Source organism: Schistocerca americana, chromosome 11 (genome assembly GCF_021461395.2).
Source record: "Schistocerca americana isolate TAMUIC-IGC-003095 chromosome 11, iqSchAmer2.1, whole genome shotgun sequence".
NCBI lineage: Eukaryota > Metazoa > Arthropoda > Insecta > Orthoptera > Acrididae > Schistocerca > Schistocerca americana.
The window spans coordinates 167,919,043-167,936,287 of NC_060129.1; the positions used below are offsets into that span (position 1 = coordinate 167,919,043).

The 17,245-nt window shown below is 41.4% G+C and overlaps 1 protein-coding gene across 1 annotated transcript in view; it reads left to right on the forward strand.

Moving 5' to 3' along the window:
• Positions 1-17,245, forward strand: part of LOC124554026 — a 182,602-nt gene that overhangs the window by 86,923 nt on the left and 78,434 nt on the right. The window contains exon 5 of the mRNA XM_047128052.1: positions 11,272-11,346. Coding sequence (XP_046984008.1) covers positions 11,272-11,346 — 75 coding nt within the window. The remainder of the gene's footprint in view (positions 1-11,271; positions 11,347-17,245) is intronic.

Here is a 17,245-nt window from a genome sequence, read left to right on the forward strand (position 1 = left end):
TCTAAAGGTGGCAGGGGTAAAATACAGGGAGCGAAAGGCTATTTACAATTTGGACAGAAACCAGATGGCAGTTATAAGATTCGAAGGACGTGAAATAGAAGCAGTGGTTGGGAAGGGAGTGAGACAAGGTTGTAGCCTCTCCCCGATGTTATTCAATCTGTATATTCAGCAAGCAGTAAAGGAAACAAAAGGAAAATTCGGAGTAGAAATTAAAATCCTTGGAGAAGAAATAAAAACTTTGAGGTTCGCCGATGACATTGTAATTCTGTCAGAGACAACAAAGTACTTGGAAGAGCAGTTGAACGGAATGGACAGAGTCTTGGAAGGAGGATATAAGATGAACATCAACAAACGCAAAACAAGGATAATGGAATGTAGTCGAATTAAGTCGGGTGATGCTGGGGGTATTAGATTAGGAAATGAGATGCTTGAAGAAGTAAAGAAGTTCTACTATTTGGGGAGCAAAATAACTGATGATGGTCAAAGTAGAGAGGATATAAAATGTAGACTGGCAATGGCAAGGAAAGCGTTTCTCAAGAAGAGAAATTTGTTAACATCGAGTATAGATTTAAATGTCAGGTAGTTGTTTCTGAAAGTATTTGTATGGAGTGTAGACATGTATGGAAGTGAAACATGGACGATAAATAGTTTAGATGAGAAGAGAATAGAAGCTTTCGAAATGTGGTGCTACAGAAGAATGCTGAAGATTAGATGGGTAGATCACATAACTAATGAGGAGGTATTGAACAGAATCGGGGAGAAGAGGAGTTTGTGGCACAACTTGACCAGAAGAAGGGATTGGTTGGTAGGACATGTTATGAGGCATCGAGGGATCACCAATTTAGTATTGGAGGGCAGTGTGGAGGGTAAAAATCGTAGAGGGAGACCAAGAGATGAATACACTAACCAGAGTCAGAAGGATGTAGGTTGCAGTAGGTACTGGGAGATGATGAAGCTTGCACGGGATAGAGTAGCATGGAGAGCTGCATCACACCAGTCTCAGGACTGAAGACCTTAACAACAACAGAAAACTCATCCATATAGAAATGGAAAAAGAAATTTTATGTTCCTTTGGTAATTTGCCGTGCTCGATTCAGAGATCAGGCTGTATACTCTCTGGTCCAACAGGGAAATCCAGGAAAAACCTGGGAATTTTTTCTTCCGGGACAAATCCAAGAAAAGCCCAGGAATTTTTTTAAATTCTGGGAAATTTTGATTATTTTAATTTTCAGTTTAATTTTTGTAATTTTGCTTGGAAAGAACTAATTATTCTAACAAAAAATTTTACTTTACACTGCAACTGCAGAATAATACTACAGAAATGAAATGTAAATGAGAGAAAAATACCAAAATAAAACTTAAGACGCCCAGAAATTGTGCCATCTACAACAACAAAACATGGTGCACAGACAAGTGTCTGCCATCAGTAGAATATATCAAAAGACGACGCAGTACTTCATAACAACAAACTGCTTTCGATCCACCTCTTTCCTGGGCCTCGTTTGAGTGGGCGTGACATGATACTAACAGGTCCAGGGAAAATATTACAAATGGTGGTTTCCATCTTAAAAAGGTAAACCCGCTAAAAAATTTTCAAGATTAGTTATTCATATTTATTTTAGTTGTTTCATAGATTAGAAATTATGCAGTAACCATGGTAGAAGGTTTAGCTATCCTCAAAAAAAGTGTACAGTGAGATCTGGAGCATTTTGACACATAACCGGTTTTACTATTGGAAAAGTTGAAGTGTTTGACGGAACATGTATTCGGTCAGGTAACCGACAAAATGTTTGGTACACAGCAGTGAAATTTGTAATTGTGCTTGACAGAAATATTCAGCTGTTGCAATTTAAGCTGTGCTCTTAGGATTTTGCCTTACCACACCTTCAGAAAAAACAGCAAAGCATTTTTGACAAGCAATATTATATGTGAAAGGTTAGCTTTTCTTGTTACTAAACAGTATGTATATTAATTTCAAGCATTAGCCTTTTCTGTCTGTGTGTGCGCACTAGTTAATTGATGCTACTTGGCTGACTACATCACACGTCCTGTGCTCTGAACATCTGCTGCCAGTGGCTGGCGAAATGGACACGAGCTACGACTGGGTGACATCGTCACGTCGCAATCTTGATTTCGATGCTTTGGAATCTGCCGTGCTGTGTTTGGTGGATATCGTATTTATATAATGATATGAAAATATGCCGTGTACATGTTACTGCACATTAACGATCTTTGCAAAACATATTTTTTTGCTGAGTTTTGTTTCCTAAAATGCTGGAAGTTCTGTTCCATGATATAAAACCATCACCATTTGAAGCACTGACCAGTTGTACAGCTCCAAGTGAAAGTATATTGTCACTTAACATCCAGTCGTTGAGCTAATCAGCAAACCGATTTTCTTGGGCTTATGATCACATTGTCGAACACATCACAACAAGAAATTTTGGTCTTATGTCAAAGAGGTAGGTGTATCAAAACAAAATGTCCAGACACTCTGTGACCAAAATCGTTCTGGAACAGAGGATGACAGACTAAAGGCCCTAATACTAAATGATTTTTCCAAAGCTGTTTGACAGAGGAAGACTGCACTGTAGTTCCTTCTCTAGATTGTCGCACAGATGACAAAATGGTAGATATCGAAATAGATGACGGGGGATAGAGAAACAATTAAAATCGCTCAAAAGAGGAAAGGCCGCTGGACCTGATGGGACACCAGTTCGATTTTACACAGAGTACATTAAGGAACTTGCCCCCCTTCTTGCAGCGGTGTACCGTAGGTCTCTAGAAGAGCGTAGCGTTGCGAAAGATTGGAAAAGGGCACAGGTCACCCCCATTTTGAAGAAAGGACATCGAACAGATGTGCAGAACTATAGACCTATCTCTCTAACGTCGCTCAGTTGTAGAATTTTGGAACACGTATTATGTTCGAGTATAATGACTTTTCTGGGGACTAGAAATCTACTCTGTAGGAATCAGCATGGGTTTCGAAAAAGATGATCGTGTGAAACCCAGCTCGCGCTATTCGTCCACGAGACTGAGATGGCCATAGACACGGGTTCCCAAGTAGATGCCATGTTTCTTGACTTCCGCAAGGAGTTTGATACAGTTCCCCACAGTCGTTTAATGAACGAAGTAAGAGCACATAGACTATCAAACCAAATGTGTGATTCGAATGAAGATTTCCTAGATAACAGAACGCAACATGTCATTCTCAATGGAGAAAAGCCTTCCGAAGTAAGTGTCGTCTCAGGTGTGCCACGGGGGAGTGTTGTAGGACCGTTGCCTTTCACAGTATATACACTCCTGGAAATGGAAAAAAGAACACATTGACACCGGTGTGTCAGACCCACCATACTTGCTCCGGACACTGCGAGAGGGCTGTACAAGCAATGATCACACGCACGGCACAGCGGACACACCAGGAACCGCGGTGTTGGCCGTCGAATGGCGCTAGCTGCGCAGCATTTGTGCACCGCCGCCGTCAGTGTCAGCCAGTTTGCCGTCGCATACGGAGCTCCATCGCAGTCTTTAACACTGGTAGCATGCCGCGACAGCGTGGACGTGAACCGTATGTGCAGTTGCCGGACTTTGAGCGAGGGCGTATAGTGGGCATGCGGGAGGCCGGGTGGACATACCGCCGAATTGCTCAACACGTGGGGCGTGAGGTCTCCACAGTACATCGATGTTGTCGCCAGTGGTCGGCGGAAGATGCACGTGCCCGTCGACCTGGGCCCGGACCGCAGCGGCGCACGGATGCACGCCAAGACCATAGGATCCTACGCAGTGCCGTAGGGGACCGCACCGCCACTTCCCAGCAAATTAGGGACACTGTTGCTCCTGGGGTATCGGCGAGGACCATTCGCAACCGTCTCCATGAAGCTGGGCTACGGTCCCGCACACCGTTAGGCCGTCTTCCGCTCACGCCCCAACATCGTGCAGCCCGCCTCCAGTGGTGTCGCGACAGGCGTGAATGGAGGGACGAATGGAGACGTGTCGTCTTCAGCGATGAGAGTCGCTTCTGCCTTGGTGCCAATGATGGTCGTATGCGTGTTTGGCGCCGTGCAGGTGAGCGCCACAATCAGGACTGCATACGACCGAGGCACACAGGGCCAACACCCGGCATCATGGTGTGGGGAGCGATCTCCTACACTGGCCGTACACCACTGGTGATCGTCGAGGGGACACTGAATAGTGCACGGTACATCCAAACCGTCATCGAACCCATCGTTCTACCATTCCTAGACCGGCAAGGGAACTTGCTGTTCCAACAGGACAATGCACGTCCGCATGTATCCCGTGCCACCCAACGTGCTCTAGAAGGTGTAAGTCAACTACCCTGGCCAGCAAGATCTCCGGATCTGTCCCCCATTGAGCATGTTTGGGACTGGATGAAGCGTCGTCTCACGCGGTCTGCACGTCCAGCACGAACGCTGGTCCAACTGAGGCGCCAGGTGGAAATGGCATGGCAAGCCGTTCCACAGGACTACATCCAGCATCTCTACGATCGTCTCCATGGGAGAATAGCAGCCTGCATTGCTGCGAAAGGTGGATATACACTGTACTAGTGCCGACATTGTGCATGCTCTGTTGCCTGTGTCTATGTGCCTGTGGTTCTGTCAGTGTGATCATGTGATGTATCTGACCCCAGGAATGTGTCAATAAAGTTTCCCCTTCCTGGGACAATGAATTCACGGTGTTCTTATTTCAATTTCCAGGAGTGTATAAATGACTTTTTGGATAACATCGGAAGTTCACTGAGGCTTTTTGTGGATGATGCTGTAGTATATCGTGAGGTTGTAACAATAGAGAATTGTACTGAAATGCAGGAGGATCTGCAACGAATTGATGCATGGTGCAGGGAATGGCAATTGAATCTCAATGTAGACAAGTGTAATGTGCTGTGAATACATAGAAAGATAGATCCCTTATCATTTAGCTACAATATAGTAGATCAGCAACTGGAAGCAGTTAATTCCATAAATTATCTGGGAGTAGGCATTGGGAGTGATTTATGAGGGAATGACCATATAAAATTGATCGTCGGTAAAGCAGATGCCACACTGAGATTCGTTGGAAGAATCGTAAGGAAATGCAATCCAAAAACAAAGGAAGTAGGTTGCAGTACACTTGTTCACCCACTGCTTGAATACTGCTCAGCAGTGTGGGATCCGTACCAGGTAGGGTTGATACAAGACATAGAGGAGATCCAACGTAGGGCAGCGCGCTTCGTTACAGGATCATTTAGTAATTGCGAAAGCGTTACGGAGATGATAGATAAACTCCAGTGGGAGACTCTGCAGGAGAGACGCTCAGTAGCTCGATACGGGCTTTTGTTGAAGTTTCGAGAACATACCTTCACTGAGGAGTCAAGCAGTATATTGCTCCCTCCTACGTATATCTTGCGAAGAGACCGTGAGGATAAAATCAGAGAGATTAGAGCCCACACAGAGGCATACCAACGATCTTTCTTTCCACAAACAATACGAGACTGGAATAGAAGGGAGAACAGATAGAGGTATTCAAAGTACCCTCCGCCACACACTGTCAGATGGCTTGCGGAGTATGGATGTAGATGTAGATGTAGACAGCAATGTTTACTCGTGTTCGAACAGAATGTGGTTGCCCTATTTTCACAGCATTTGAAATAGAACGTGTGGTCTCAAACTTCTGGACCAACTTCTGAACTGATGATTCGAATAGAGCAGCATTACGCCCGAGTGTCTCACGCGATTCACAAACGGTTGCTGTGGGACTTTCACTGTTTTTGTAATAACTTCTTATCTCTTGGATGTGTTGCTCAGTTGTCATCTGCTCCACAACGAAAGTAAATGTCAAACAACAATTCTCACCACATACCAGCTATCTGGCTACTAATGAGAAGGATCACAGACAAGAAACGTGAAAAAACCATGGCTGCCAGTCGTCTTATGACAAAATGGTCAAAATTCAAATTCGTCCTATCCCAGACACCCATTATTTAAATGTGTGAAAAACTAGTTCATTCTTAAAATGGCATGCAAATTACTCAGTTTATATTCATCTAGTGTTTCATAATGATATCACTTAGAAATTTCAGACAAACATTAAGCATGGTTTTAAACCTTTGTTAAACTTTTTCTTGCTTAAATGTTTAAAGGCAGTTATTCAATACATTTTTCATTTGTAAAGTAATTAGACGTTCGTGGCTGTTTTATACATTGCAGTTCAATTCTCTCAAGACTCTGGTGTTTCTGGCATTCACTTTACTGGTTGTAATCATCAGCATCAGTCATGGCTGTATTGTATTGTATGTTAACCGGGGGCCTAGAAACGACGGAGAGGCTCTGTCCCCGCCACAGCTGCAGCGGTGCACAACCCCACAACGACTACCGCAGTCCACTTTACCCCTCCGCCGCCCCACACCGAATCCAAGGTTATTGTGCGGTTCGGTCCCCAGTGGACCCCCACAGCTAACGTCTCGCACCAGACGAGTGTAACCCCTATGTTTGTGTGGCATCGTAATGGTGGTGTACGCATATGTGGAGAACTTGTTTGCGCAGCAATCGTCGACATAGTGTAGCTGAGGCAGAATAAGGGGACCAGCCCGCATTCACCGTGGCAGATGGAAAACCGCCTAAAAATCATCCACAGACTGGCCGGCTCACCGGACCTCGACACAAGTCCGCCGGCCCGATTCGTGCTGGGGACCAGGCGCTCCTTCCCAGTCATGACTGACTCATTATGTCGTATTCTTCATGACTTCAAACCTTAGGAGTAGCTGTGCCGTTTATCTTAACCTTTTTTTTTTTTTTTTTTTTACCTAGAATGCATTTAACGCCTTATCGGTTCAATATATCAAATCATAATGAGTAACAGACACTGTTTCACTGTATTTCGTTAACTGACTTTCATTATTCACATGCTTATGCTTTGGGACTGTGTTCTTCCTGAAGACAGGCCTGCACTACGTGGAACATTTATTTCTGTGCCCAAACAGGTATTTCCTCTCGGGACGTATCTGTGATCGCATCCTGAGCTGAAGATAAATAAAAAATAAAACTAATATCTGTACCTTTACATTTGACATCCTGTTTTCTATGTTTGTGTAAATGTCATGCTTCCATACGAAGGTGTAGGGGTACATATTACTCCTCTGGAATGGCATATATTGGCACATAGCGTATGCATCGGTGCAAGGTTTCATCCTTTCCCTTATCATCGTCAGTTTGCAGCTCACGGTCTAGTGGATAACATTGCTGCCTCTGGATCACGGGGGCCCAGGTTTGATTCCCACCGGGTTGGGGATTTTCTCTGCTTGGGAACTGGGTGTTTGTCATGTCCTCATCATTTCCCCATCATTTGGGCAAGACTGGAGAGTGAAAAGATTGGGAATTTGTTCTGGTGCTGATAACTGTACAGTTGAGCGCCCCACAGACCAAATATCACAATATTCGTGAACAACAGCAACATGATACCACACTGAACTCCCACTCATCAGTCACTTACTCAAGACATTTGCAGTTTACACACCTGACATGTGAGCTGACCTCATGTCTTCAATTAGAAAGTCTTAAATCAGGTTGTGAGCCACACGAGTAAGAAAGATAGTTGTCTATCTGAGGATATTGTGTTTCAAAGGCTGTCTGTTCCTGGAAGCTCAAACTGTGGTAGAGGACAGCCTGACTTACGCTGGAGCAAACAAGTGTTTCCTCCAGCGTAACTTGTAGCTAAGTGCGAGTGAATGGCATTTGGCCGCATTCACTCACATATGCAGAGGATTTATCTTGTTGAGCTGGTTATCGGCCTTTCAGGAAAGTGTTAAGTTTCTGCTCTCTGTTTTTGATGTACCTGTCAGTATGAACAGAACAAGGAGCATTCACTTATTTAGTCTGTTGTTTATCACGTGTGAACTTCTTTTGTTATTGAATGCAACTGTTCGAAAATAATAAGTGTGTTGTAGATACTTACAGACTCCAAAGAAAAGTTCACATGTCAGGCAATTTCTGTTTACACGTGCTTTACTACTAAGCATCGCCCCACATATCAGAGCTCACTGGTTATCATAGTCTGTATGTCTTTATATATAAAAATTCAGCCTGGATATGATTGTGTTCACAAAACTCAAAAAGTAGTTGGTCAGCTGACTAGAAATTTTGGCATGAGGTTGCATTCACATGCGCACATTTTTCTATATGCCTATTTTTTAAAAATATATGTAATATATAAGTGAGAAACATTCATATGTACCAAAAATCTCGAAACTTTCTCGATTGATTAACTTAAAATTTTACACTATACTAATGAAGTTTCAGACAGAGATAGGCTATAAATATTTTTTAATATATCGATGGTAGGCGATGAAAATCCCAGAGCTCCATCTGTCTGTGAGAACTTGTAATTAAAGTAAACAATAACTCCGTAATCAAAGGAATATTTGAAAGTGTTTATTTCTCTAATCTGTCGGTAACTAGGCTTCCACTATACAGTTACACATGTAGCAACTTTCTGTGCCACTTTATATTATTTTTTAAGAAACCGTTTCTGCTTCACCTGCATAAGTTAACAAAATGGAGTTATGAGGTTTACATTCCCTGCCATCAACATATTATGTATGTGTAGGGAGATGAAAATATCATGAAAACGATAATGTGAAATTGGCGATTTTTAACAAATTGTCACCAAATCGCAGAGTTTTACAAATTATAGAGAAATTTGTCATTTTCGCTTATAAAAAAAGTTATAAATCTGAGACTGGCAGTTTGCCAAATTTTATAACTGCTAATTATTGAATGTTGAAATTTCATTGTGACTTCTTATTTCCTCAAGGCAGAGGTTCGTGTACAGTCTCGAAGTGAATGATCATTTCCCACGCAACAATGATGTGATGTCAAAACTAATGCTGTAAGGGGGGGGGAACAGTAAAAGAAAAAACAAAAGCACCAAAACTATAGGAAATCCCAAAACTGGCAAGAAACAAAGACAAAGTGTGGCATAAAAGCAACAAATATGACGAAAAAATTGGCAAAAGACGCCGAATTTGTTAAAAAATAACACCGAATCTAGCAAAAATATCAGCAAATTTGCCAAAAAACAACTGGCAAAAATAAACACACATTTTGGAAAAATTAAGTAGCAGTAAATGTAACCTGTTTTGAAAAAAAAATAACACTGAATTAGGTAAAAAGAAATGGCCCTGAATTTGGCAAACATAAATCCAAAAGGAGAAAACTACAGAAATTTTAAAAAACAGAGAAATTGGCATAAAAAGCACCAATGTGAAAGAAAAAACAGTGAAATTGGCATTTAAAAAAGAGCATTAACAAGAGCACTAAAACTGGGAAAATCACATATGACAAAAGATAGAACGAATTTGGTAAGAAATTATGCTGAATTGGGCAAAGAAAGTTAACATCAAATTTGGAAAAAAAAGTAACTCCAAATATGGCACTGAAAAACACCACATTTGGCAAAAAGTAACAGGGAGACATAGTTACCAAAAATGTCAAGAAGTGCTTGATCGATTTACTTCAGATTTTGCATGACTCTATTAAACATTCAGACTGACTACAGTATCTGAATGTGCAATAACAATAAGCAAGGCTCAAGGGGCCGGAGGAGGGGGGAAGGGGGGGGGGGGTGGAGAAAGAGAAAAGAGAGAGAGAGAGAGAGAGAGAGAGAGAGAGAGAGAGAGAGAGAGAGAGAGAGATGATTTTAAGATGTGTGCTCCCCTAACTTAAGTGGGCATAAAGAGCAGATAGGAAGAGATGGACAGAGGGAGTGGGGGGGGGGGGGGACAGCAGGGGACAGATAGAGAGAAGGGGGAAAGATGGGTCACGAGAAGATAGAGGGAAGGAGAAGGTGATGGACAGGGAGGGGGGGGGGAGGAGGGGAAGATGGACATGAAGAGGAGATGCAGGAGAAGATTAGGGTGTATATCTACTTCTCGTACATGTTTAGCAGTTTTCTATCTAAACAGACTGGGCCACAGCAATGGATAGCTGGGTACAACTAGTATTGATAATAGTTGTTAATGTAATTCCCCAGATGTAGAATCAAATAGAATAGAATCTTTATTGTCACGTGACATGTTATATACAATCATTTGATTGAAACATTGCTAACTCATCAATTAATAATTCTGTGCCTACCTAAGTATACCTTAAAACAAGGTACATTAAAATAAAGCATATGGATGCTCCCAGAAGCACATTACAATATAAAAAGATGATTAATTGGGTTGGATTTCTTCCTTTTTCTTAAAATTTCCACAGTGGTTTGAAATGGTTCTTTTTAAGTATTTTTCATGTTTGTTTCTCTAGTTTATGAATATGGACGTACTTCAAAGAGCACATACTTTCATAAAAGTAGTATATATTTATACATCTACAAATTTAGATACATAGTTCACACGACACACAGTTTATAAGTACAGATACATATGAAGAAAACATCTACCTTCATTAAAAGGGAACTTAAGCATACACATAGAACGTAATGTAGGGGGAGGGGGAGGGGGGGGGGGGGGGGAGAGAGATAAAACATCTCCTACATGTCTTCCTCGTGTATAAAATTATCTACACTGTAGTAGCATTTGCTTTTTAAATATTTTTCAGTGTTTGCACCTGTGAGCTCTAGCTCATAGTCCTTCAACTTTGAACACATTTTATTGCTAAGCTTCAAAGCCCTGTAATATGGTGCATTTTCAAATAATGTTAGTCTGTGGCAAGATAACATGTAATCTTGTTTATGCCTTGCTTCATAAGCATGTGTAAATGAATTTTGCTCAAAAAGATGTGGATTTTTTAACTCAATGGGAAGTGTTTATTTATAAAACATGGAAGGAATCATCAGTAAGTCAAGGCTTGCAAATAAAGGTTTTCACGATTGTGTGTTGTCTGCTCCATTCGTAGCCCTGATAATTTTTTTCTGTATCTTGAACACACTGAGGTGGCTTCCTTTCTCAACTCCCCAATAAATTATGCCAAATCTTACAACTGATATAAAATATGCATGATGCACAATTTTCCTAACAGCTAAGTCAGTTGCTTTATCCAGAATCTTCATTGCATAAACAAAACTATTTAACTGCTTCAGTAAACAATCTGCATGATCAGTCCATGACAAGTTTTTATTTATGGTGACTCCCAGAAATTTAGGAGATTCTGCAGTTATCAGTTCTCTGCCTTCAAAACTTAACTGTTATATATTCAACAGTTTGTGTCTTTGTTATGTATGTAGTGTATGGAGTATTGTTGGAGGAAGAAGACTAAAGTGTAACATTTTTTGTTGCAGTTTTTTGAAGGAGTCGAGTGTAAAGTGGAGCCTCTTGAAGACGACACAAGATCTGACTCACCTTCTGAACCGCAGGTATTTTCTTGCTCGTCACGTAAATTTCTGTAATGCTTCACGTTACTACTTGTATACAGACATAAGGATTGCTAAATTAGATGGAAAAACATATTGTTCTGATACTCAAATTACGAGAGAGACGATTCGCAGATTAAGATGCCTTTGACTCAGAGAATTGCAGAATATTTGAGGGGAAACCTGGGTGAAGATCAGAGTACAGCTACGGCATCTCAGCACAGTATTCTGTGATCACGAAAAGATAATTGACCCTATAAATGACTTCATCTCCCCTTCAAACTGACTCCACGTGTTGTCTCGCATAGTAGATTGTGGGTCGCCTAATTCTGCAGACCACTTACAGTTTCACTTCATTGGTGATCATTCACGTGATTCCACCACAACAGCACAAGTTTCAGGGGAATGCCTTCCAGTATATTCTGCACTGAGAAGACACTTCTTCGCAGAAGTTTACTTCTCCCGTCTGGGTAACGTCGGTCCTGACGGTGGCGATTTCACGTCAGTGAAATCCTTCGAAATGTCTGTCACCGTCTTCTTTGTATCTTGACATTTGTGAATCCAAGCAGAAAGCACTAAATGTTCCTCTACAGTGAAAGCAGTTGTTTGCTCGACGAAAGATCCGTACCCGAAGACTGCAAAGTTGCACAGGTCACACCAATATTCAAGAAAGGTAGTAGGAGTAATCCACCAAATTACAGGCCCATATCATTAACGTTGATATGCAGAAGGGTTTTGGAACATATATTGTGTTCGAACATTATGAATTACTTCGAAGAAAACGGTCTGTTGACACACAGTAAACAAGGATTTAGAAAACATCGTTCCTGTGAAACACAGCTACCTCTTTATTCACAAGAAATGTTGAGTGCTATTGACAAGGGATTTCCGGAGGGCTTTTGACATGGTACCACACAAGCGGCTCGTAGTGAAATTGCGTGCTTGTGGAATATCATCTCAGTTATGTGACTGGATTTGTGACTTCCTGTCAGAGAGGACACAGTTTGTAGCAACTGACGGAAAGTCATAGAGTAAAATAGAAGTGATCTCTGGCGTCCCCCAAGGTAGTGTTATAGGCCCTTTGCTGTTCCTTATCTATATAAATGATTTGGGAGACAATCTGAGCAGCCGTCTCTGGTTGTTTGCAGATGACGCTGTCGTTCATTGACTAATAAAGTCATCAGCAGATCGAAACAAACTGCAAAACGATCTAGAAAAAATATCTGAATGGTGCGAAAAGTGGCAGTTGTTCCTAAATAACGAAAAGTGTGAGGTCATCCATAAAAATGATAAAAGGAACTCAAATTTCGGTTACACGATAAATCAGTCTAATCTAAAAGCTATAAATTCCACTAAATACCTAGGTATTACAGTTACAAACAGCTTAAATTGGAAGGAACACACAGAAAATGTGGGGAAGGCTAACCAAAGACTGCGTTTTATTGGCATGACACTTCGAAAATGTAACAGACATACTAAGGGGACTGCCTACACTATGCTTGTCCGTCCTCTTTTAGAATACTGCTGCGAGGTGTGGGATCCTTACCAGATAGGTCTGACGGAGTGCATTGAAAACGTTCAAAGAAAGGCAGCACGTTTTGTATTATTGCGAAATATGGGAGAGAGTGTCACAGAAATTATACAGGATTTGGGCTGGAAATCATTAAAAGAAAGGCGTTTTTCATCGTGACGGAATCTTCTCACGAAATTCCAGTCACCAACTTTCTCCTCCGAATGCGAAAATATTTTGTTGACACTGACCTACATAGGGAGAAACGATCGTCATGATAAAATAAGGGAAATTAGAGCTCGTATGGAAAGATATAGGTGTTCGTTCTTTCAGCGCGCTATACGAGATTGGAATAATAGAGATTGTGAAGGTGGTTCGATGAACCCTCTGCCAGGCACTTGAATGTAATTTGCAGAGTATCCATGTAGATGTAGATGTAGATCTGCCACAATTTAACTCACCTGACCAAATTGGGTAGATTTGGCTTATTGCAGGAAATTTTTACCTTGTCAGTCTGGAATAGTACAGTAATTATGCACAAGTCCATTTTTAAAAAAATTGTTCCTATATTGATTGCAATCTATACTGAGGTGACAAAAGTCACCGAATATCTCCCGATGTCGAGTCGGACCTCCTTTAGTCTGGTGTAGCGCTGTAGTTCGATGTGGCACAGATTCGAGAAGTTGTTTGAAATCCCGTGCAGAAATATTGAGCCATGCTGCCTCCATAGCCATCCTCAACTGCGAAAGTGTTATCATTGCAGGATTTTGAGCAAGAACCGACCTAGATTGTGCCCCGTAAATGTTCGGAGGGATCGATGTCGGACGATTTGGGTTGTCAAACTGTTCACTCAGATTGTCCAGAATATTCTTCAAAACAGTTGCAAACAATTGTGACCCAGTGACATGGCACATTATCTTACAAAGATTCCTTTGGAAATGTTTGCAAACGGTTTCCAAGCAGCCGAATATAGCCATTTCCAGTCAATGGTCGGTGCAGTTGGACCCGAGAATACAGTCCATTCTGTGTAAACACAGCCTGCACCTTTATGGTGCCACCACAGGGTGTATACGACCCGGGAATTTTTTCATCCAGGATAAAACCAGGAAAAACCTGGGAACTTTTTCATCCAGGATAAAACCCGGGAATTGTGTAGAATTCCGGGAATTTTTCATTGTTTTAGTTTTCAGTTAAATTTTTGTGATTTTGGCTGGTAAGAACCGATGCTCTGACAAAGGATATTATTGTATCCCGCTACTGCAGAATAATACTGCAGCAACAAAACATGAATGGGAGGGGGGAAAAAACGGAAATAAAACTCAAGTTGCAAAGGAAATGGGTTGTATAAAACAACAAAACAGTGCTCATAAAAGTGTCTGCCAACAGTAAAGTGTGTCAGAGGCTTTACGAAAACTATGTGATGCTTTATAACAACAAATTGCCTCCGATGACCATGACGTGACAACTGTTTAAATTAGATTTGTTTGAGCAGTTGCGGGCGGCCTCTTGCGCATGCGCAGTTGAGTCATGTGTGAGTAGTACCATCTCCCGCTTCTGGATACAGAAGTGTGGCTGGGTGCCACTACTTAATATTGCCCCGGTTCGGAAATATCGTAGATGTGGTGCTGATGCACAGAGCAGTCAGAGTTGTGGTGGGGAGGTGGGTCGTCTCCACGTGACCTGTGTTCACGTTCAGTGATTTTGTTGTTTCCTATTCGTTTATTGCTCTCACGTTAAATGAGAACAAAACGGATATTTGTGGCCGGGAGCAATCAAATGAATTAAAATTCGTTTGCGTAATTACGGCAGGCTAAAATATGTTAATAGTTTCAGATTTTATTTCCACCTCTCTGACAGTCAAGCATTAATTGCCTTACAGAACAATGAAGTTATTTTTTGCCAGTTTGCTAAAGAGATTTGGCTTTTATTAATCATTTCTACTGATGCAGTCAATTATTTGAAAGGAAGTGTTTAACTTCACACTATTGGCTAGTTTCAGTTGTTCGCTGCATTTCAAGTGCGCATTTGGCATTATGCTATAATAAAGAACCAAACATAAGTACTGGTACTCCAAGAAAATTTACATACAGATGTGCATTTTAGTATGGTTTGCGAAATCCTGGCGCTCTTGAAGTATCCTTTGATGTCTTGTTTCTTTCATGACATAATGTAAGATCTTTTAATGTTTTACGAGTACGAACATGTGGGCTTCCTGCGTCATCGTAGCTGCGCAAGCGCGGTGATGCCAGTTACCTGGCGCTCTCTGGGAACTGCTGAAACAAACCTATTTCTAACAGGTCACGGGAAAACATTGCGAATGGTGGTTTGAAAAGCGTTTCATTCAAAGCAGATTTCCTTTTACGCAAGATGAACTATGAGCGAGAATGTACGATGAATTTCTTAAATCACAAAGCGTTTCACTCTCAGGCGTGGATGTGTGTGTTGTCCTTAGGTTAGTTAGGTTGAAGTAGTTCTGAGTTCTAGGGGATTGATGACCTCCGATGTTTAGTCCCGTAGTGCTCGGAGCCATTTGATTTTATCATCAGCTGGCGAGATCACACGAATGAGCTATGACGCTTACAAAAGTGCATCGCAATCTCGATTTCAATACTTTGGAAAGTGACATGCATTGTTCAGTGGGATTCAAATTTATACCTTCCTAATACGAAAATATGCAGCGTACATGTTGCTGCACATCAAAGGTCTTTCAAAACGTGTTTTTCCCTCTGAGTTTCGTTTTCTAAAGTGTCAGGAAATTCTACGTCAGTACATAAAATCATAAACATTCAAAGGATTGATGACTTTTACAGTGCCGAGGAAGAGTATACTGTCACTTAACATGGAAAAAGTGTGTTTTCACCCGGGAGAAAGTGTATTTTTAACCGGGAAATCCGGGAACTTTTTTTCCCTTGTCCACCTATACACCCTGCACCAGGAGCTTGCACAGTACCTTCTTGAGAATTCGGGTCCACGATTTTGTGGTGTCTGTGCCACATTCGAGCTCATATCAACTGAAATCGGGACTCGTACGACCGGGCGACAGTTCTCCAGTCGTCGAGGGTCGAACCGATGCGGTCACGAGCCTGGGAGAGGTGCTGCAGAGGATGTCGTGCTGTTCGCAAAAGCCACTCGTGTGGGTCATCTGCAGCCTTAGTCCATTGACACCAAATTTTGCAGCCCTGTCCTGATGGACAAGTTTGTCATACGTCCCACATTTGATATCTGCAGTTATTTTCCACTGTGTCGCTTGTCTGGTAGCCCTGACAACTCTATGCAAACGCCACTACCCTCAGTCATTAAGTGAAGGCCGTCGGCCACTGCATTGTCTGTGGTGAGAGGTAAATGCCTGAAATACGGTATTCTCGGCACACTCTTGACATTGTTGATTTCAAAATGTTTTGAATTCCCAAATGATTTCCAAAACGGAATGTCCCAAGTGTCTAGCTACAGCTACCATTCCGCATTTAAAGCCTATTAATTCCTGTCGGGTAGCCGTAATCACGTCGGAGAACTTTTCACGTGAGTACAAATGACATCTTTGGCAATGCACTGTCTTTTTATACATTGAGTATGCATTCGTACTGCCATCTGTATATGACTTTCATCACATCAGTTTATATTACTAAGTGACAAACCTGGAATTCTATACCAATTCCAGAGTACCTATCTAATTGGCTTCCGTGGCTGATGAAAGTTTGATTTTCAACGTCTCTTGTAGTTATTGACCAAATTTAAAAATTTTAAATGTCGTACCCTACTCATTCAGAGGTATCATCTTACGTGAAAAGGTTAACAGAACAATACGAGTATTGCAGTGAGAAACTATGGTTGTCTTGGAACAATGCAATTGACAACACCAAATATGTGGACTCTATTCTTCCAGTGTTTGAGAATGAGAGAACTTAACAACTTTCAACAAATTTTACATATAATTTCAAAACTTTCACGAAACATCTTGTCCCTGACATCCACCACAAAATGGCGAAAGAAGAAAAGTTCATCTCTTACTACAGTTTTGTTGTTCTTTTAGTAAAATTTCAGCATCAGACATGACATTTTGATTAAGTACTTCTTTACTACCAACTCTGTTTCCAACACGTTTTTCAGACAGTATCCACATACACCACTAAATGTACCCGTGAAATTATGTCCTTGTATGACACAGTTATGGAAATAGATCATAAGCATTGAGATGTGTGAAACACCATCTTTTGCTTAAAATGGAGCACAAATTACCCAGTTTATATTCATCCTGTGTTTCATAATGAGAGCACTTACTGACTTCCAACAAACTTCAAGCATAATTTCAAATATTTTCCAGACTTTCCTCATGTACAAGTTTAATGTAAAAAATCTGATGCTTTAACTCATATGTAAATTAATCAGCTGTGT